At 45.0% G+C, this 21446-nt stretch overlaps 1 protein-coding gene across 1 annotated transcript in view; it reads right to left on the reverse strand.

The window, feature by feature from the left end:
- PKHD1L1 (PKHD1 like 1) overlaps nucleotides 1–21446 on the reverse strand; it is a 426685-nt gene that overhangs the window by 310775 nt on the left and 94464 nt on the right. The window contains exons 31-40 of the mRNA XM_088444365.1: nucleotides 20923–21084; nucleotides 15528–15649; nucleotides 13992–14124; nucleotides 13635–13827; nucleotides 12268–12410; nucleotides 11083–11187; nucleotides 9846–10031; nucleotides 8812–8982; nucleotides 7861–8075; nucleotides 3947–4931 (exon numbers count right to left, since the gene is read on the reverse strand). Of these exons, the coding sequence (XP_088300491.1) occupies nucleotides 3947–4931; nucleotides 7861–8075; nucleotides 8812–8982; nucleotides 9846–10031; nucleotides 11083–11187; nucleotides 12268–12410; nucleotides 13635–13827; nucleotides 13992–14124; nucleotides 15528–15649; nucleotides 20923–21084 (2415 nt within the window). The remainder of the gene's footprint in view (nucleotides 1–3946; nucleotides 4932–7860; nucleotides 8076–8811; nucleotides 8983–9845; nucleotides 10032–11082; nucleotides 11188–12267; nucleotides 12411–13634; nucleotides 13828–13991; nucleotides 14125–15527; nucleotides 15650–20922; nucleotides 21085–21446) is intronic.

A 21446-nucleotide genomic window follows, 5' to 3' on the forward strand; every position in this document is an offset into this window, starting at 1 on the left:
GCACAGGAGGGGGGGAACAGAGGAGCGAGAAGGAGTGGGGCCAGAAAGAGCAGTGGGTGGGGCAGATCGAGGGGAAGACTGAGATGACCTGGCACATGCCGGGTCCCTTTATTAGTGTTATCAAATTATTCAAAAACACTAAAAATGTAAAAAAAAAAATCAAAAACAAACATATATCCTTTCTGATCCGTATGGCGCCACATACGTGGTGCGATTCCCATGCTGTGCACTTTTTCCTTAATCTTTCTACTTTTCATCCATTTTGTGTCTTAGGGCCTGACTCAGAGCCGCTCGTTCGCTCCGAGCGATGTTCGCACAACTGCGCATGCGTATGGGTCATAATGCGCATGCGCCAACCAGTCATTGCAGTCGGAAATCGTGCGCTCGTAAAACAGCGAGGGGCTGCTAATTTGAGTGACAGAATGAGGCGTTTGTGGGTGGTAACAGGGGAAGGTGCTTGAAAATGGGGGAGTGGAGATCCTAACGCAGGCGTGCCTAATGGTAAAAATGGCGTTTAATGGGAGTGCATAATTAGTAAAGGAGCGTCATCGACCACGTCACTTGGTTGTCTTTTAGCCTGAACTGCTCGCAGTGATAGCGGTAGGAAAATCCTACCACAAGAATTGCGAGCAGTCCAGATGCCTTTCGATGTACCCGATTAATCAAATAAATACCGGAGATGGCGTATGATGCGAACGGCAAAGGGGCGTCTTTACAAAAACGCTCGCTCAGACATAGAGGCGTCAACAAACCGCAATGAGCGAGCGCTCAATTTAAATAGCTGGCCCCTTTTTTGGAACGACCGTTCGCAAATAGCGTCCGGCTCTGAATCAGGCCCCTAGTTCACATATAGGGCCTGATTCAGCCCCGCTCGCTAAGATGCGTTTGCACGCAGCCAGATGATTTTTGCATTCTGCGCATGCGTATGCGAACCAGTGTGACAGGACAAGATGTTTGTGGGTGGTGACAGGGGCTGGCCGTTAAAAACGAGGGAGTGGATGTGCGAGCGCAGACGCGCCTGAGCATCTTAACGCTGTTTCAGAGGCGTGCATAATTAAGAGGCAGCGGTATTGTACACGTCACCTGGCTGAAATCTGCACTGAGGCGCCCGCAGTGCTTGCGGTATGGTGTGGTCAACTACAAGTGCTGCGATGGCATCCGATGGTACTTGATGTTACCGATGGTTTCATACACTTCCTGGAGATGAGGTGCGCAAGTGGGCGTCTTAAGACAGGCTGGTGGGCGTCTGCATACACAATGCGATGGCATGCTAAGACATAGTGGGCGTGCTAATGCCTTGCGATCGCCTGCCTTGCAAAATTTGCATACGCATCTAGCGAGCGAACACATCTAGTGAGCGGGTCTCAATCGAGCCCATAGTGTAACTAGGGACCTCATTCAGACCCGCTCGCAAGCGCCTGTGCGCTCGCAAGCGGGTCGATGGTGAAGCCCTGCACACGCACAGCGGCCGCAGTGTGCGTGCGCTAGCCTCGGAGCGAGTGACAAATTCACTCGCTCCGGGGCTCGCTACAAAAGATGCAGCTGTCGATGTTGATCGACAGCTCGCCCCGTTTTGTAGGGGGGTGGCTGGACAAACGGAGGCGTTCCTGAAGGAACGCCTGCCATTTGTATTCGGCCCTACTGACATCAGCAGTGATGTTAGTAGGAAGCTTCCTGCTCTGTTAGAGCAGGAAGCTACCTGGGGCTTGCGGGAGACGAGACCTGACCTCAAGGGTCTCGTCGCAAGCCCCGATGGTCGGGATGGTCTCGACCATCGCGACCATCACCTGGTCACTCGCTAAAGCTGTGGGTGGACACCCACAGCTTAGCGAGCGGCCAGGAGGCCGGATTTTAAAAATGAAGCGGCCGCCCTCATTCAGAGCGAGCGCTCGCATTTTGCGAGCGGCTCTGAATGAGGTCCTAGGTACTTCGGATAATTTTTTTGTCACAAAGGAATTGGTATAAAAAGTCACAGATAAAGCGTAACGATGCATACCGGAGGACACTCCTATTGAACCCGTCTTTCACCTTTTTACCTTACAGCGTGAACTTTTTCCTCAATTCTGCTACTTTTTCCTTAATTTTGCTACTTTTTCTAACCACTGTGCTACCTTTTCTCAATCGTGCGTCTTTGTTTGCTTGTAGGGCCCAAGCCAGAGGCACTGCCAATGTTGGACGCAGCTGAACAAATTTTTGTCTACTGCATGGTCTCCCCATTGCTCTTTTAGACAGCTACAGTAGCTTTTCATAAGCACCAGAACAATGGTAGGCTGCGGGAAATATTTAAGTGATTGATTTGTAAAAATGTTTAACTGAAGCACCTCAATAATGATGGTATAATTGTTTAATGAAGCAGGAAGGGCCCTACAAGTGTCAGATAACAGAGGAACTGTGGACCTCATTCAGAGTCGGTCGCGAGCGCCGATGCGCTCGTAACCAACTCGATGGTTTGGCCTGCGCACGCGCAGCAGCCGCACGGCGCGTGCGCAAGCCCCGGAGCGACAGAGAAACTCTGTCGCTCTGGAGCTCGTTACCAAAGGGGCGGCTGTCGATGTTTATCGACAGCTGCCCCCGTTTGGCAGGCGCACCGGGGGGGTGGTTTCCAAAATGGAGGCATTCCTTTACGAACGCCTATCGTTTTGTGGGCGGCCGCACTGACATCATCAGTGATGTCAATGGGGAGCTTCCTGCTCCATCAGAGCAGAAAGCTCCCTGGGGCTTACAAGTGCCCAGACCCTACCCTAGGGTCTGGTCATAAGCCCCGATGGTCGCGATGGTGATCACCATCGCGACCATCAACCTGGTCGGTCGTTAAGCTGCGGGTGGTAACCTACAGCTTAACGATCGACAAGGAGGCGGCCGTTCAGGATGCAAGCAGCCGCCCTGATTCTGTGCAACCGCTTGCATCTAACCTCTGAATGAGGTCCTGTATGCTGTGTGTATGGAGCATCTGGGTTGCTCGTGACGGAGACGCTAGATCCACAATAAGAATTGTATATTTACAACTATATATGTAAAGTGACTTATGTAGACATTTGATTGCTCGATGACAGTAAAACCCAACCAAATTTGGATGAGAAATTTGTAAAAATCACCTGAAAATATTAAGAATATCTAGCCTATACAAGAAGGAAGTGAATCTATCCCTCTGTTCTTTATCAAGACTGGTCAGTTGCTGCTAGCTGGATATTCCATAAGGTGCTAGCTGGATATTCCATAGGGTGCCAGCTGGATCTTCCAAAGGGTGCTAGCTGGATCTTCCATAGGGTGCTAGCTGGATCTTCCATAGGGTGCTCACTGGATCTTCAAAAGGGTGCTAGCTGGATCTTCCATAGGGTGCTAGCTGGTTCTTCCATAGGGTGCTAGCTGGATCTTCCATAGGGTGCTCACTGGATCTGCAAAAGGGTGCTAGCTGGATCTTCCATAGGGTGCTAGCTGGATATTCCATAGGGTGTTTGCTGGATCTTCCATAGCATTGTTTTAGCAGGAAATCTCATGGTGCAACCGGACCACTGTCAGGATGGTCATCCTTGGCCTGGTCGAGTCTTCCTAATCACCTCTTTTATTTTCCATGGTCCTACAATTTCTACAATTTTTTGGGAAAATGGTGGCTGTTGCCTGCAGCCAACATTTATTAAGGAACTCTATAGGACGCAGAGGATACCCCGCTACAAATGCCAGATAAATTCACCCATTACCAATACTGAACTGGGTTGATCATTCCACCATATGAATACTTATAAGATTCTGACGTACAATATATGAAGCCTTTATCACCCAAATGCTATAAATATTGACCCTTGCAATAATTTGTGATTTCAGTGCATTTAAAGACTTACTGGAAGTTAATTATATAGTCGGCAGTCTTTTCTAAACGTGATGCTATTTTGTAATATTTATCTAAGTTTAAATAAAAAGTAAAATGCACAACAACTTATAACCATACCTGTATTTGGAAGTACTGAAGTTACTTTTGGGGTGTCATCCTCTGAATAGAGAAAGCTGAGTGGCGGGTAAGAGATGGCGGGTATGTAGATGTTAACGGTGGCCGTTTTGGCGGCTGCGCTAGGAGGAGTAACACAATCAACACTACCAGGAGTTACTGCCTTAATGGGGCATAGATTGCCGTCAATTCTCACTGTAGTATAAGTAAGGTGAAATCCATTCCCTTGTATGCGGAGAAGAGTCCCACCTAAAACACTTCCAGATGCCGTCAAGACAGTGGCTTCCGCGGGGCTGTTGATGGTGAAAGACCCTTGCGCCAAACCTTTGCTATGGACAATAACCATCACAGGATAATTACCAGCAGGGACAGGATCTATAGCGCATATAATATCAGTATCATTGACAGCCATCACGTTTAGCGAATTGTTTCCGACATAAACAGCTACGTCATTAACATCTGTTCCAAAGCCGAGGCCACTGACATAAAACGTGGCTAATGTGTTACGTATTATGTCTGGGTAAACACTTGATACACCAGGTGTCATTGCAGTGGAGAACATATAGCTGCAGGATCCTTTGCACTGGCTGGGGATTCCCTTGACTGTAACTTCAACATCAACGCTGTGGGGATAACTGGGCAGAGTATCACATATAATATCGGTGTAATTCACAGACAGTATTGTGCAACCTAAACCGGTGACGGTGGTGCTGCCATTTGTATTGGAGAACCCAGACCCATGTATGGTGATCCGTGTAGATCCCGTGGTTGATCCATTGGCCGGTGTGACGTAGTCAATGTGAGGCAACAGGGCGAATCGTCTTTGCATCTCGTTTATTAAAGCGTTGATGGCATTTCCGTGGTTATTTACTCTAAGAGACACCATTTCTGCGACCCCAATATCCATGGAACCCCGGGGATCTACTTTGCACGCTATTGAAGTCTCGTCAGCGGAGGACACTACACATGGATACGGTCCAACCAACACCTAATACAAAATAAAAAGCACGGTTAAAGGGAAACATATTCTTCCATATAACTTGTCTACGCATGAAAGAAAAATATAACATTCACAAAATACACTGTGTATCCATTCCTATGACTTACAGCGTGGCTGTCATACATATTGGAGACAGCCATTTGTGAGTGTGCGCCAATGTACTAAGGCCATGCGGTAACTGTGTCGACATTTTTGAATCATGATGACGACAACACATTGCCGACAGTTACGATGTTCACAATGTAGAAAATTCGACATAGAACACATTGACATCTGCAGGGTGTCGATGTGTTCACAGTGTCGGCATGTAACTCAGAATGCACAGAACAGAGGGTTAGGCTACGTAATGGGAGGGTTAGGAGAATACACTATGAAGAGGGTTAGAGTTAGGTTGTGGGGGGAGGGTTAGGGTTAGGCTGCAGGATGGGAGGGTTAGTGTTAGGCCCCTAAGTGGACGTTTAGGGCTAGGCACTAAGGGGAGGTTTAGGGCTAAGTATTAGGGGGAGTGTTAGGCACTATGGGGAGTGTGAGGACTAAGTACTAGGGGGGGTTAGGGTTAGGCTACAGGAGAGAAAAGTTAGGGTTAGGAACTAGAGGGAGGGTTAGGCTGCAGGATAGAAGGGTTAGGCACTATGGGGAGTGTTAGGGTTAGTCTGCGGAAGGGGAGAGTTAGGCACTGGGGGGGTGTTAGGGTTAGGCTGCAGGAGGGGAGGCTAGGATTAGGCACTAGGGGGAAGGTTATGGTTTGGCTGCGGGAGGGGAGGGTTAGGCACTAGGGGGAGTGTTAGGGTTAGGCTGCGGGAGGGGAGGGTTAGGCACTCTTTGGAGGGATAGGATTAGGCACTGGGGGGTGTAAGGGTTAGGCTGCAGGAGGGAAGGGTTAGGCACTATGGGGAGTGTTAGGGTTAGTCTACGGGAGGGGAGAGTTAGGCACTGGGGGGGTGTTAGGGTTAGGCTGCAGGAGGGGAGGCTAGGATTAGGCACTAGGGGGAAGGTTATGGTTTGGCTGCGGGAGGGGAGGGTTAGGCCCTCTTTGGAGGAATAGGATTAGGCACTGGGGGGTGTAAGGGTTAGGCTGCAGGAGGGAAGGGTTAGGCACTATGGGGAGTGTTAGGGTTAGTCTACGGGAGGGGAGAGTTAGGCACTGGGGGGGTGTTAGGGTTAGGCTGCAGGAGGGGAGGCTAGGGTTAGGCACTCTTTGGAGGGATAGGATTAGGCACTGGGGGGTATAAGGGTTAGGCTGCAGGAGGGAAGGGTTAGGGTTAAGCACTAGGGGGGAGGGTTAGTGTTAGGCTGCGGGAGGGTTAGGGTTAAGCACTAGGGGGATGGTTAGGCTGCTAGATAGGAGAGTTTGGCACTTGGGGGAGGGTTTAAGTTAGGCTGCGGGAGGGGAGGGTGAGGCACTAGATCACCTGACTGCCAGACCCAGACGACATTGCCGTAGCCGCCGGAGATCCACTACCAGGTAAGCGAAGCCGATGCACCGGGCCACACTTGTTTGTCGACATTTCATGGGTGTCGGCATGAAGAGCGTAAACATGGTTAATGTCAACATGCTGCATGTCGACACTATGACCATGTTGACATTGTCACGGCGACAAACATTTACCGAACCAGTGCTAACAACCAGTGAGGCACAAATATTAGTTACAAAAGGTCTCTAGGGCTTTTTCTCATGAATACTGGGCTAGCCTACTAAAAGGGAGCGTGGTGCCATAGTGTTAAGCATTACAGCCTCAAGCACTGAGGCCATGAGATAAATTCCCAGCCAAGGCCCTATCTGTGTGGAGTGTGTATGTTCTCTTGTGTTAATGAAGGTTTCCACACTGCAAAAACATAGTAGTATGTTAATTGGCTCCTGACAAAAAATTAACCCTACTTTGTATGTATGTTCATGTAATAGGAAATATAGGACCTCATTCAGAGTCTCTCGCTAGATGCGCTCGCTCGCCCCCAGCGTATGCAAATTTGTCAAAGTGACGCCACGGGAAGCGATCGCTCGCCAAGGCATAAGCACGCCCACCATGTCTTAGCGAGCGGCCAGCGTACGCCCAATCGCACAGGCAGAGCCGCCCACCAGCACACGTCATCTCCAGGAAGTGTATTAAAACATTGGTACATCGAGGACAATCGGAAGCGATCGCAGCGCTTGTGGTTGCCTTACCCTACCGCAAGCACTGCGAGGACTTCAGTGTACAAAACAAGCATGTGATGTGTACTATGTCGCTGCGTGTTAATTATGCACGCCTCTAAAACGGCGTTGAAACACTCAGGCACGCCTGCGATCGCACCTCCACACTTCCCTTTATCAGTGTCCTGCCCCTGTTACCACCCACAAATGGCCTCTCTTGTCACTCATTTCACTGAGCTGTCTTTGCTGGGCGAGCGAGCGGCCTGCTATCACACAGAGTAGTTTGCGCACGCGCAGAATGAAGCATGTGCATGCGTGTACGCAAACCATCAGACCGCTTGCGAGCGCACAGCGCTAGCGAGAGTCTCTGAATAAGGTCCATAGATTGTAAGCTCCACTGAGGCAGGGACTGAGTAAAAATATTCTCTGTAAAATGATGCGTAATATGTAGGGAGGCCAATCTCCGGAATTTAAATCCCAGCAACTTTAGGCCACAATCCCGGGATCCCACCGATCCCGGGATTGGCCCAATAGCAATATGTGTACTTTATAAATAACTGTTAAATACAGTAAAGATGAACCCAATCTGTGTAAGAAAAAGATGCTCATTGATATGTTTTTGAATATGTTATTTCCAAAAATCTAGTGAAGAAATTTTCTTTAGAACTTTTAATTTGGGCCGTCTTTGTTAAACATTATTTTTTATAAAGATTCCATTCCTTTAATATCTTGACTAATCCAAAAGGGGGAAATTGTAATGTTACGTTGACGAATATGACTGAATACCTTGTTAGAGCACTTGAGGTTACTGAAACCAGTTCCGTTGATGGTTATCGAGTCGTGTATTGTTCCAGAAGTTGGGGTAATGCTGGTAATCAAAGGCGAATAACAACTTGAGAACCCAAAGGAAAAAGAATGGTTACTGGAAGATACGTTGGTGAGCTGAGGACAGGGTGGGTCTGGTGTGGTGCAGCCTTCGGGGACTGAGGGCGAAAGATGATCTGTAGAAACAAATTATATTTCTTACATAAAAGGAAACAAAAAATTAATTTGTTTGAAACCTTATTCTACTAGTCTTCTTCATAAATGTCATTATTTGATGTATAAAGCTCCTAGGGACTTATTTAATAACAAGGTATGATGATGTGCTCCAACCCATAGCAACCAATCAGACACTAGTTTTTAGCAGTGGACTATAGCGAGACAAATCACAGCTGATATCTAATTGGTTGGTGGTACAATGCATAAGTGCCCTTTGCAGCCTGTCTTCTTTCTGTTGTAAGATAAATAAGATCAGTGGGAACGGCTGAAATGTGGCTGTTTTTATTTCTTAACACAAAATTACATAAGCAAGTGTTTTAGTATGATGTAAACGACAAAGCACAATTATTGCATATGTAATATACTTATTACCCCAATTTAAGCTATGGCAGAAAGAAAATAAACTTTTTTATCGATTATTTTTATTGTGCCCAAAATCTGAGACAACGTAATGAAATCAGTGGGGCCATGGATACCACAGTTTATGCATAACTAAGTTTTTGCGTCTGAGTGCGACTATGATTTTGAGCTACTGTTTTGGCTTTTGTGTTGTGTGTACAATCTGTGCTTAGCTCCCTTTTTTGTTACACTAGTAAAGCTGCTCTGGCAGACAGGCGGTCCAACAGGGGGGGGGGGGGGGGAGACATTTCAGTCCCGATCCGGAAACCTGGCATCTCTCAGAGGTTTGGTTGTTACCTGGAATGTAATTGGCCTCTATCCGTCCAACTGATACATTCACTGCGCTATTGTGATCGCTGATTGGAGACACGTCGATTGTCCCTTGCAAAAATATCGTCTGTCCATCATTAACGTAACCACTGCTGTAGTAATAGGTCCCTGGAGACGTGAATTGATATGAAAAGACACCTGCAGGGCAGATTGAAATGACATGCATTAAATGTGCACATACATAAACACACACAGGCACACACAAATCTATGTATCTATCTATATATATATACAGAGGCTATATGTACAGTATGTATATAGCTATCGCTAACAAAGCATACTGACATGTTACACCACAATTAACCTACAATTTCACTACTACATAAATATATTAACTATTGTATTTTTGCACAAGTAAAAACTGTCATCCTATCACATATTTAACCATTTTCTGCAATGCTTGTTCTATAAAGATACATATATATATAATATATACACATACAGGTTGAGTCTCCCATATCCAAATATTCCGATATACGGAATATTCCGAAATATGGAATAGCATGACTGAGATAGTGAAACCTTTGCTTTTTGATGGTTCAGTGTACACAAACTTTGTTGAAGGCACAAAATTATTAAAAATAAAATATAAAATTACCTTCAGGCTGTGTGTATAAGGTGTATATGAAACATAAATGAATTTCATTTCTGTACACAAACTTTGTTTGAGCCACAAAATTATTGAAAATAGTGTATAAAATTACCTGCAGGCTGTGTGTATAAGGTGTATATAACACATAAATGTATTCTGTGTTTAGATTTGGGCCCTATTCCTAAAACAATTCATTATGGTATGCAATTATTCCAAAATATGGAATATTCCGATATCCAAAATACCCCTGGTCCCAAGCATTTTGGATATGGGAGACTCAACCTGTATGTATATATATATATATATATATATATATAAATATTGATTTAAACAAAGTAAGTGTAGAACATTGGATGTCTCCAGCCCTGCCAGCCACCTGTAATAAATTATGGATGAACTGAGAGCAGACCTGAGGGCGTTCGGGCACCACTGTTGAAGGAAATGCCATCGTAGGTGAGGTTGGACGGACCCGACACTGAGAATACTCTATATCCGATGCCCAGTATGAAGGGCTGAGATTGCCATTGCCAAACTACCGTGTCTCCTGTGGATATATCCAGCCGTTTTGGGGACCAAGCATAGCCCACGCCATATACTGAAACATTAACAGAACACAAATCAGAATGTAACTGTTTGACACAATGATAAGAGATTGGTGCTTTTGTCTGTCAAGTACTGTACATCACTTTCTAACAACTCATACAAAAAAGGGAATTAGTAGCAGCTTTGTGTGGCTCTGTGGCCATTAACCAAGCTAAATTACCTTCTACAGAAAGGGGAGAGAAAACAGCTCTGAACCCAATCTCCTTATACTAATATAACATATACAGTATGGGGGTTTATCTAATGAACAGCGGTTTTATAAACCAACGATTTTCAGCATTTTCGATACAGGATTTAAAGTAGCAATTTTTATTTAAACAATACTGTAAAAGGGAATAATTTTCAACACGCAATTGCAAGGGAATCGGTATGAAATACCGGTTCGATTCCCGGCATCGGCAGCCTGACATCAGCAGAGTTCCGAGCAGCGGAAGCCCGACAGCGCTGGAAATCCCGATCGTGTATAGGTAAGTATTGTCTAACCTATCCCCCCTAACCCTAACCCTCCTTAGGGGTGCCTAACCCTAACCTCCCCCCCAAGTGCCTAACCATAATCCCCCCTCTAAGTGCCTAACCCTAACCACCCCCTTCCCCGCTGCCTAAACCTAAGTCCCCCGGGGGTGCCTAACCCTCCCTCCCCCTAGCCTAACCGTCCCGGGGGGGTGCCTAACCCTCCCGGGGGGTGCCTAACCCTAAGTCCCTCCCGGGAGCCCTAAACCAACCCTCTCCCCCCGCAGCTGTCCGCTCGCGGCGCCCGGCATCACTACGATCGGGATGCCGGGCGCCGGTCTCCCGGCATCGGGGAAATGCCGGGCATCTACATCTAGACACCCAGCATTTCACCCTTGCCGGGATATGACAGTCGGGAAGCCGGCTGCCGGTATTTAGGCAGTCGGCTTCCCGATTGCATACCATTGCAAGTACAATGATAGTGCTATAAACAATCAGAAAGAGGAAACCTCTGTCCCAAAGAGCTTACAGTCTAGTGAACAAAAGAACATTTATTATGTATTTATGTATTTGCAGCAGCATATAGCACTCACCTGTATCTTTTCCATCATTTGTTACATTAAACACATTTCCAGGTCTTTGAATTTCACATGTCAGCTCACTGTCGGAACTCACAGAGACAATGCATGGGAGGGAACCTAAATGCAATATGTGAGATATGCAATGTATTTGTAGGATTGCTTTAATGCCTAAAGCAAATAGATAAAATATAAACATCTAACAATATACGGAAAAGTTAAGATACATAGGGGGTATAGTTACTAAAGTTGGATTTTTTAGAAGTGGAGATGTTGCCCATAGCAACCAATCGATCTCTAGCTATTATCTTCTAGAAGGTGCTAGTTAAATGATAAGTAGAATCTGATTGGTTGCTATGGGCAACATCTCCACTTCTAAAAACTCTCACAATAGTAAATATACCCATAGTTTGTGAACATAGAATTTGACAGCACAAAACAACCCACGGGTCCGTTTGCTCTGCCTTTTATCTCTACGTCTTTCGTTTATATTTTCTATTTATTTGTGTCATCGTTATTTTTTTTTTATTACTACAGTAATGAAAAAGAAACTATAAAGAAGCCTAATTGATCTGCAATAAGATTAAAAAATAAAAATAAAAATTTATTGAGCTCATCTGCAGAGATACTCTAATCATTGGCTAATTTTGTTACTGATCTATGTATGTACATAACGATAAAACATTTTTATTTACTAACCTTCTCTAAAAATATGTTGCTATTTAATGTACAAATCAGGATCTGTATTTTGGGGTGGTAGATATATGTCTATATCAAACCAAACATAATACATTTAATAGATTTAAAAAATAATTTCAAATCTGCATTACAGTTATAATATATTACAGGGTTTCCCAAGCTAGGTCTTCAAGGCACACTAGCAGTCCAGATTTTAAGGATATCCATATTTAAGCACATCTGATTTAATTAGTACCTCAATCAGTTTGATTATACCATCTGTGCAGAAGCATGGATATCCTTAAAACCTGGTCTGTTGCGTGCCTTGAAGACTGAGTTTGGGGAACCGTGACAGACTATATAGGGTGTTGTCTAGTCTTTTGTTAACCCTATTTTTAATATACAGTATGTGCCAGACCATTGGTAAGAGGTTAGGTCAGCCCCACAATACACCGGTTGTGTACTGTAAGTAAATAGAATCTTGTATAACAGTTAAGGGTATACTGCAGAATGATACTGTACCTATGGTTACTACGTTATCCATTGGGACAGAACTAAATCCAGACCCCGTCACAGTGATTTGAGAACCTCCGTACAGGGACCCATACTGCGGGAAGATACTGTTCACCTCTAGAATGTATATTATGGACGCATCATTGGCCATCCTGAAATAGAACCAGCAGACAGTAATATATCTTACAAATTTATTTCAAAATAAAGGGGAAGGGGTGTGCCAAACCTTCTAAATTCCGATAGCATCCAATTAGCTTCTAGCTATTATTTATCTGACCCATTCCATAAAATGATAGCTGAGAGCTCATTGGCTGCTGTTGGAAAATTCTCATCTTGTCCTAGTGTTCTCGTTAGGCTGTTTCAGCGGGGTGCCGCGCCCTGCCCGGTTTGAAATCACTGAGATGCGCCCTGCCTGTATGGTGGCGCCCTGCTGAAACAGCCGTTCCCACCCTAGGTCCGCAGTGTCCAGTGGGAGGGAAGAGGTCAGAAAAGGCATGCGCGTGCCATCTATTCACACTTCAGGGCAAGCTTGGGGGCAGACCAACATCTTCGTGAGTGATGGGCACGCCAATTACAGTGATGAAAAGAGGGCATGTCTCAAGGACATGCCCCCTTTTCAAGTGACCGTACCCCTTTTTGGGCAGGCACGTCTACGACATGCACATAGCAGTGCCCTCCAGCGACAGCATTGCGCATTCTTTTTATGAATCTATGTGGCAGTGCTCGTATGTACGTAGGTCACCGCGCAGTAGTAGTATCGCGTACAAATGCTGGGTAAACAATTGCATACAGTGGGGGAGATGTATGAAGCCCATGACAGGGGCGCTATGCGCCCCTGTCATTATCAGCGCTGCTATCTACAAGATAGCAGCACCGATAGCCTGGGCCATGTACGAACGGTCAGATCGTCTGACCGTTCGGCCCGCTGTAGCTGTCGTTATCGACAGCTACAGCCTAGCGCTAGCCTATCCCCACAGCAAGGACAGCGCTGTCCCTGCTCCCGGCTCCAGGCTGCACGCGGGGATCTCGCGTGCAGTAATCTTTTCACAGTTATCTTTTTATACTATATCATCGTCATTTAGATATGAAGCCCTCCCATTAGTGTCATTCAGTGGTAGTTACTGACAAGGACTTTGCCATGCCTGGGGTAAATACCCTACCCCCTTATGACCAGGCTCTTAAATATTGTAAAGGCACAGAAACTTATTTCTTTGTTCTTTATTATTTAATAGTATCTGGTATATATACTGTAGCAAACTGTCTTCAAGGCTTGGTGATCCTGATAGGAGTAGTAGTATTTATTGCATACTTTTAACCTAAGTTATTGTACAGGTAAACAATTGTTTGTTATATATTGCTAAAAATTATGTATATACTTAGATATTGCAAATCCCCAGCTTTCGACTTCTACCAAGATGGCGTACGTGCCCGGGGGGAGCACAGGAAGCAGACATGTAATATTTGTTGAGGTCCACTCAAGAACGTGGCACGGGTAATTTCCAATTAAAACAGCGCTGGATGCTGTCTGACCGCTGAAGTTAAAACCTGAAACGGTCAGGGTTGTATTGCCTAGAAAGATGAAAAAAAATTTTTAAATATATATATTCAATTCTTAGAGCTTTTTAAGTTGAACTAATTTTATTTACTTTACTATGCAATAATGATAAAAACATTCTCTACTTGACAATTAAGAATTGTAGTTATGTAGAAGTTTGCTAAATTCAGCTTCTTACCCAACACACTGCTGCTGGTAGGACTAATGGCTGTTATGGTCGGGGCAGACAGAGAGGTGTAATTGAAAGCATTCGGCAATGCTCCATTAAGTCCATTGGTGGAAACAGCAACATCGAAAGTGCCTAATGAGCCCTAAAATAAAATAGTGTAAATCCGCATTATGTACATGTTTCAAACATTAGGACAGTGTAAAATACTGTGATTTCATACACTATGTTACCCGCTGTTCTACTTTCTCTTTATAGTGGGTATACTTTTTATTTGTTAATATCAGTAATGATTGGCAATATCTAAACCATGAGAGAACCAGAGAGACTAGTTCATCCCTGAATGTAAAAATCAACAAAATACTGTATGGCTTAAACTGAAACCATTGGAATTCTCATTGGGATCTTTACAGAAATGAAAGTCTGATGCTCTCCACAATTCCTGTTCCATGCAATATACAGATAGTACAGGAGGAGACTTTGGGGTGGAGTTGGGGTTGAGAGGAAAGTTTGGATTACGGGCAGCCTTGTGCCGAATTTGACCAAACTTTGTACAAACCGGATTTATCCTGCAATCAAATAAAAGGGTGTGAATGAACGGAGCCTTTTCAGGGCATTTGTTGCTGATGGGAGGGGAACCTAGCCATTTGCACTTTAGAAGAGAACTTTTGTATGGCGCCAGCTCTGAGGACCTCTTTCAGAGGCGGTCGTTAGATGCAAGCGGTCGTTCTGCATTAGGGCGGCCACTTGCATCCTGAACGGCCGCCTCCTTGTTGATTGTTAAGCTGTGGGTTACCACCCACAGCTCTACCGACCGACATGGGTGATGGTCGCGATGGTCAAGACCATCACAACCATCGGGGCTTACGACCAGACCCTAGGGTAGGGTCTGGGCACTCGTAAGCCCCAGGGAGCTTCCTGCTCTGTTTGAGCAGGAAGTTCCCCACTGACATCAGCAATGATGTCAGTGGGGCCGCCCCCAAATGACTGGAACGCCTCCATTTGGCCGGGCACGCCCCCGGCCCGCGCAGCAAACGGGGCGAGCTGTCACTCAACATCGATAGCTCGCCCCGTCTGCTACGAGACCCCTAGCGACGGAGTGCGCAGTGGGGCAACATCGAGTCGGTCGCGAGCGCTCAGCGCTCACAACCGACTCTGAATAAGCTCCTGAGTCCTTATGTCTTCCTATACTTTTACCAATACTCTGTGACTCCATGTTGTTGAGAATCTCCTTCCTCGGGACACCCTGAGGAATGCAGTGGAAAGCTTTGCATGCATAAAATAATAATCACTTCCAATGCATCCTTACTTTTATGATTAATTTATGCCATAACTAGGGCTAAGCTGCGCAGTATTGTGGCAGAAAGAGATGGGACTAGTGATGTTAGGCAATACTTTGATATTTTTTTGTTTTCCTGAACCACCATGTATTCATCATCTATCCATGTGATTATCCCTTTAACACTTTATAACGATGTATACTTTATTGTAGTACATGGTTAGTGTATGTACACCTGCCGCTGTCATCTGTGTAAGCGAATCACTTACCGCAGTGGCACGGCACTGAATCGTGCTCAGGTTGACAAATATAATATTACAGGGACTGCTGCCGAACTCCACTGTTGAGTCATTGCTAAATCCCATGCCAAAAATTGTTACCAATGTGCCCCCTGGAGAGAGATGATAGTGCAGCTTTAGGCACAAAACAAATCCAGCTACTGTTATTTTATTACGTGATGGAGATAGGGTCCTAGTGTCATACAGCAAATATTATAACATTGTTCTGTCTTCATAATTACATTTTGCTTCATCTGCATCTACTGTCCTGCTGGTGTGCTTCATCTGGACCTATTGCTCATGTTGGTGTGCTTCATCTGGACCTATTGCTCATGTTGGTGTGCTTCATCTGGACCTATTGCTCATGTTGGTGTACTTCATCTGGACCTATTGCTCATGTTGCTGTGCTTCATCTGGACCTATTGCTCATGTTGCTGTGCTTCATCTGGACCTATTGTACATGTTGGTGTGCTTCATCTGGACCTATTGTACATATTGGTGTGCTTCATCTGGACCTATTGCTCATGTTGGTGTGCTTCACCTGGACCTATTGCTCATGTTGGTGTGCTTCACCTGGACCTATTGCTCATGTTGGTGTGCTTCACCTGGACCTATTGCTCATGTTGGTGTGCTTCACCTGGACCTATTGCTCATGTTGGTGTGCTTCAACTGGACCTATTGCTCATGTTGATGTGCTTCATCTGGACCTATTGCTCATGTTGGTGTGCTTCATCTGGACCTATTGCTCATGTTGGTGTGCTTCATCTGGACCTATTGCTCATGTTGGTGTGCTTCATCTGTACCTATTGCTCATGTTGGTGTGCTTCATCTGGATTTTTGTTCATGTTGGTGTGCTTCATCTGGACTTATTGTTCATGTTGGTGTGCTTCATCTGGACCTATTGTTCATGTTGGTGTGCTTCACTTGGACCTATTACTTATGTTGGTGTGCTTCATTTGGACCTATTACTCATGTTGGTGTGCTTCATCTGGACCTATTGCTCATGTTGGTGTACTTCATCTGGACTTATTGCTCATGTTGGTGTGCTTCATCTGGACCTATTGTTCATGTTGGTGTGCTTCACCTGGACCTATTGTTCATGTTGGTGTGCCTCACCTGGACCTATTGTTCATGTTGGTGTGCTTCACCTGACCTATTGCTCATGTTGGTGTGCTTCATCTGGACCTATTGCTCATGTTGGTGTGCTTCATCTGGACTATTGCTCATGTTGGTGTGCTTCACCTGGACCTATTGCTCATGTTGGTGTGCTTCAACTGGACCTATTGCTCATGTTGGTGTGCTTCATCTGGACCTATTGCTCATGTTGATGTGCTTCATCTGGACCTATTGCTCATGTTGGTGTGCTTCATCTGGACCTATTGCTCATGTTGGTGTGCTTCATCTGTACCTATTGCTCATGTTGGTGTGCTTCATCTGGATCTATTGTTCATGTTGGTGTGCTTCATCTGGACTTATTGCTCATGTTGGTGTGCTTCATCTGGACCTATTGTTCATGTTGGTGTGCTTCACTTGGACCTGTTACTTATGTTGGTGTGCTTCATTTGGACCTATTACTCATGTTGGTGTGCTTCATTTGGACCTATTACTCATGTTGGTGTGCTTCATCTGGACCTATTGCTCATGTTGGTGTACTTCATCTGGACTTATTGCTCATGTTGGTGTGCTTCATCTGGACCTATTGTTCATGTTGGTGTGCTTCACCTGGACCTATTGTTCATGTTGGTGTGCCTCACCTGGACCTATTGTTCATGTTGGTGTGCTTCACCTGACCTATTGCTCATGTTGGTGTGCTTCATCTGGACCTATTGCTCATGTTGCTGTGCTTCATCTGGACCTATTGCTCATGTTGGTGTGCTTCACCTGGACATATTGCTCATGTTGGTGTGCTTCATCTGGACCTATTGCTCATGTTGGTGTGCTTCATCTGGACCTATTGCTCATGTTGGTGTGCTTCATCTGGACCTATTGCTCATGTTGGTGTGCTTCATCTGGACCTATTGCTCATGTTGGTGTGCTTCATCTGGACCTATTGTACATGTTGGTGTGCTTCATCTGGACCTATTGCTCATGTTGGTGTGCTTCATCTGGACCTATTGCTCATGTTGGATTGCTTTATCTGGACCTATTGTACATGTTGGTGTGCTTCATCTGGACCTATTGCTCATGTTGGATTGCTTTATCTGGACCTATTCTACATGTTGGTGTGCTTCATCTGGACCTATTGTTCATGTTGGTGTGCTTCATCTGGACCTATTGCTCATGTTGGTGTGCTTCATCTGGACCTATTGCTCATGTTGCTGTGCTTCATCTGGACCTATTGCTCATGTTGGTGTGCTTCATCTGTACCTATTGCTCATGTTGGTGTGCTTCATCTGGACCTATTGCTTATGTTGGTGTGCTTCATCTGGACCTATTGCTCATGTTGGTGTGCTTCATCTGGACCTATTGTTCATGTTGGTGTGCTTCATCTGGACCTATTGCTCATGTTGGTGTGCTTCATCTGGACCTATTGTACATGTTGGTGTGCTTCATCTGGACCTATTGTACATGTTGGTGTGCTTCATGTGGACCTATTGTACAAGTTAGTGTGCTTCATCTGGACCTATTGTACATGTTGGTGTGCTTCATCTGGACCTATTGTACATGTTGATGTGCTTCATTTGGACCTATTGCTCATATTGGTGTGCTTCATCTGGACCTATTGCTCATGTAGGTGTGCTTCATCTGGACCTATTGCTCATGTTGGTGTGCTTCATCTGGATCTATTGCTCATGTTGGTGTGCTTCATCTGGACCTATTGCTCATGTTGGTGTGCTTCATCTGTACCTATTGCTCATGTTGGTGTGCTTCATCTGGATCTATTGTTCATGTTGGTGTGCTTCATCTGGACTTATTGCTCATGTTGGTGTGCTTCATCTGGACCTATTGTTCATGTTGGTGTGCTTCACTTGGACCTATTACTTATGTTGGTGTGCTTCATTTGGACCTATTACTCATGTTGGTGTGCTTCATCTGGACCTATTGCTCATGTTGGTGTACTTCATCTGGACTTATTGCTCATGTTGGTGTGCTTCATCTGGACCTATTGTTCATGTTGGTGTGCTTCACCTGGACCTATTGTTCATGTTGGTGTGCCTCACCTGGACCTATTGTTCATGTTGGTGTGCTTCACCTGACCTATTGCTCATGTTGGTGTGCTTCAACTGGACCTATTGCTCATGTTGGTGTGCTTCATCTGGACCTATTGCTCATGTTGATGTGCTTCATCTGGACCTATTGCTCATGTTGGTGTGCTTCATCTGGACCTATTGCTCATGTTGGTGTGCTTCATCTGGACCTATTGCTCATGTTGGTGTGCTTCATCTGGATCTATTGTTCATGTTGGTGTGCTTCATCTGGACTTATTGCTCATGTTGGTGTGCTTCATCTGGACCTATTGTTCATGTTGGTGTGCTTCACTTGGACCTGTTACTTATGTTGGTGTGCTTCATTTGGACCTATTACTCATGTTGGTGTGCTTCATTTGGACCTATTACTCATGTTGGTGTGCTTCATCTGGACCTATTGCTCATGTTGGTGTACTTCATCTGGACTTATTGCTCATGTTGGTGTGCTTCATCTGGACCTATTGTTCATGTTGGTGTGCTTCACCTGGACCTATTGTTCATGTTGGTGTGCCTCACCTGGACCTATTGTTTATGTTGGTGTGCTTCACCTGACCTATTGCTCATGTTGGTGTGCTTCATCTGGACCTATTAGTCATGTTGCTGTGCTTCATCTGGACCTATTGCTCATGTTGGTGTGCTTCACCTGGACCTATTGTTCATGTTGGTGTGCTTCATCTGGACCTATTGTTCATGTTGGTGTGCTTCATCTGGATCTATTGTTCATGTTGGTGTGCTTCACCTGGACCTATTGCTTATATTGGTGTGCTTCATCTGGACCTATTGCTCATGTTGGTGTGCTTCATCTGGACCTATTGCTCATGTTGGTGTGCTTCATCTGGACATATTGCTCATGTTGGTGTGCTTCATCTGGACCTATTGCTCATGTTGGTGTGCTTCATCTGGACCTATTGCTCATGTTGGTGTGCTTCATCTGGACCTATTGCTCATGTTGGTGTGCTTCATCTGGACCTATTATACATGTTGGTGTGCTTCATCTGGACATATTGCTCATGTTGGTGTGCTTCATCTGGACCTATTGCTCATGTTGGATTGCTTTATCTGGACCTATTGTACATGTTGGTGTGCTTCATCTGGACCTATTGTTCATGTTGGATTGCTTTATCTGGACCTATTGTACATGTTGGTGTGCTTCATCTGGACCTATTGTTCATGTTGGTGTGCTTCATCTGGACCCATTGCTCATGTTGGATTGCTTTATCTGGACCTATTGTACATGTTGGTGTGCTTCATCTGGACCTATTGTTCATGTTGGTGTGCTTCATCTGGACCTATTGCTCATGTTGGTGTGCTTCATCTGGACCTATTGCTCATGTTGCTGTGCTTCATCTGGACCTTTGCTCATGTTGGTGTGCTTCATCTGTACCTATTGCTCATGTTGGTGTGCTTCATCTGGACCTATTGCTTATGTTGGTGTGCTTCATCTGGAGCTATTGCTCATGTTGGTGTGCTTCATCTGGACCTATTGTTCATGTTGGTGTGCTTCATCTGGACCTATTGCTCATGTTGGTGTGCTTCATCTGGACCTATTGCTCATATTGGTGTGCTTCATCTGGACCTATTGCTCATGTAGGTGTGCTTCATCTGGACCTATTGCTCATGTTGGTGTGCTTCATCTGGATCTATTGCTCATGTTGGTGTGCTTCATCTGGACCTATTGCTCATGTTGGTGTGCTTCATCTAGAGCTATTCTTCATGTAAGTGTGCTTCATCTGGACCTACTGTACATCATGAAGAACATTGCAAAGAAGAAGTCAGGGGAGATGAGTGTTATTATTTGGGGCCTTTATATGATATTTTGTCTCTGGGAGACGGGAATATAGTTCTGCCCCTGGTTATATTAGTCCATAGCTGTACATGGCGGATCCCAGGTCTACAGAAGTCAGTATAATGTAGTTATTTTAGTGTTCATGCTCATGCAGCATTTGTTGGGTGCACATGATATACACCCCGGATGGGGAGACCATCTACTCTGCAACAATTTCATGTTTGACAAAATACAGCAACAACTTATTTGAATACAGGGACAATTTCCTAGGATTCTATTGAAGGCTTACAGCATGCTGGATTAGAAATGATCAACATTTGGGTATATTGTGATTAAAAGTATTAACCGTGTTTAGTCTTATCGCTCCATAGACAGTTGACTGCTGTAGAGAGATGTATAGGTCTGTCATTACCTGCAAGGCTTCCTGACGAGGGCTCAATGGAAGAGACAGTGATCTGATGGGTGAAGGTCAGGTTTACACCACTGGATACTGCAAATCCAACCTCGGCAATGTATACTGTGACCGGGAACATTCCTGCGCTCGCCTTCTGTACCAGGCAGCTGATATCGTTAGCTTATGCACAAAAGAAAACAATTTCAGAATCCCAGTCACATCTGGTACAAAATGTTTTCCATATTTTAATATTGGGATATGTGTACGCTGCCAAATGCCTTTTCCGGTTTTCTTTTCAAAATATTTCTAGTTCCTAAATTGAAAACATTTATGTGAATTTCAGCAAGTCCAAAATTTGGGAACCAAAACCTGTCCTGGACTCTATGCCGGCAGCAGCAGGTTACTGTAATAGGTCATAGCGAGCACTCCTGCAATCGGTAACGTGGCATCTCAGGCAACTATTTAGTAGATAATAATATTGCGGCATAAGGCTCAAAATAGGCTAAATGAAAATGGCAATCATTTTAGCATTTCTTGTATTT

Source organism: Taudactylus pleione, unplaced genomic scaffold (genome assembly GCF_031769625.1).
Source record: "Taudactylus pleione unplaced genomic scaffold, aTauple2 ptg000360l, whole genome shotgun sequence".
NCBI lineage: Eukaryota > Metazoa > Chordata > Amphibia > Anura > Myobatrachidae > Taudactylus > Taudactylus pleione.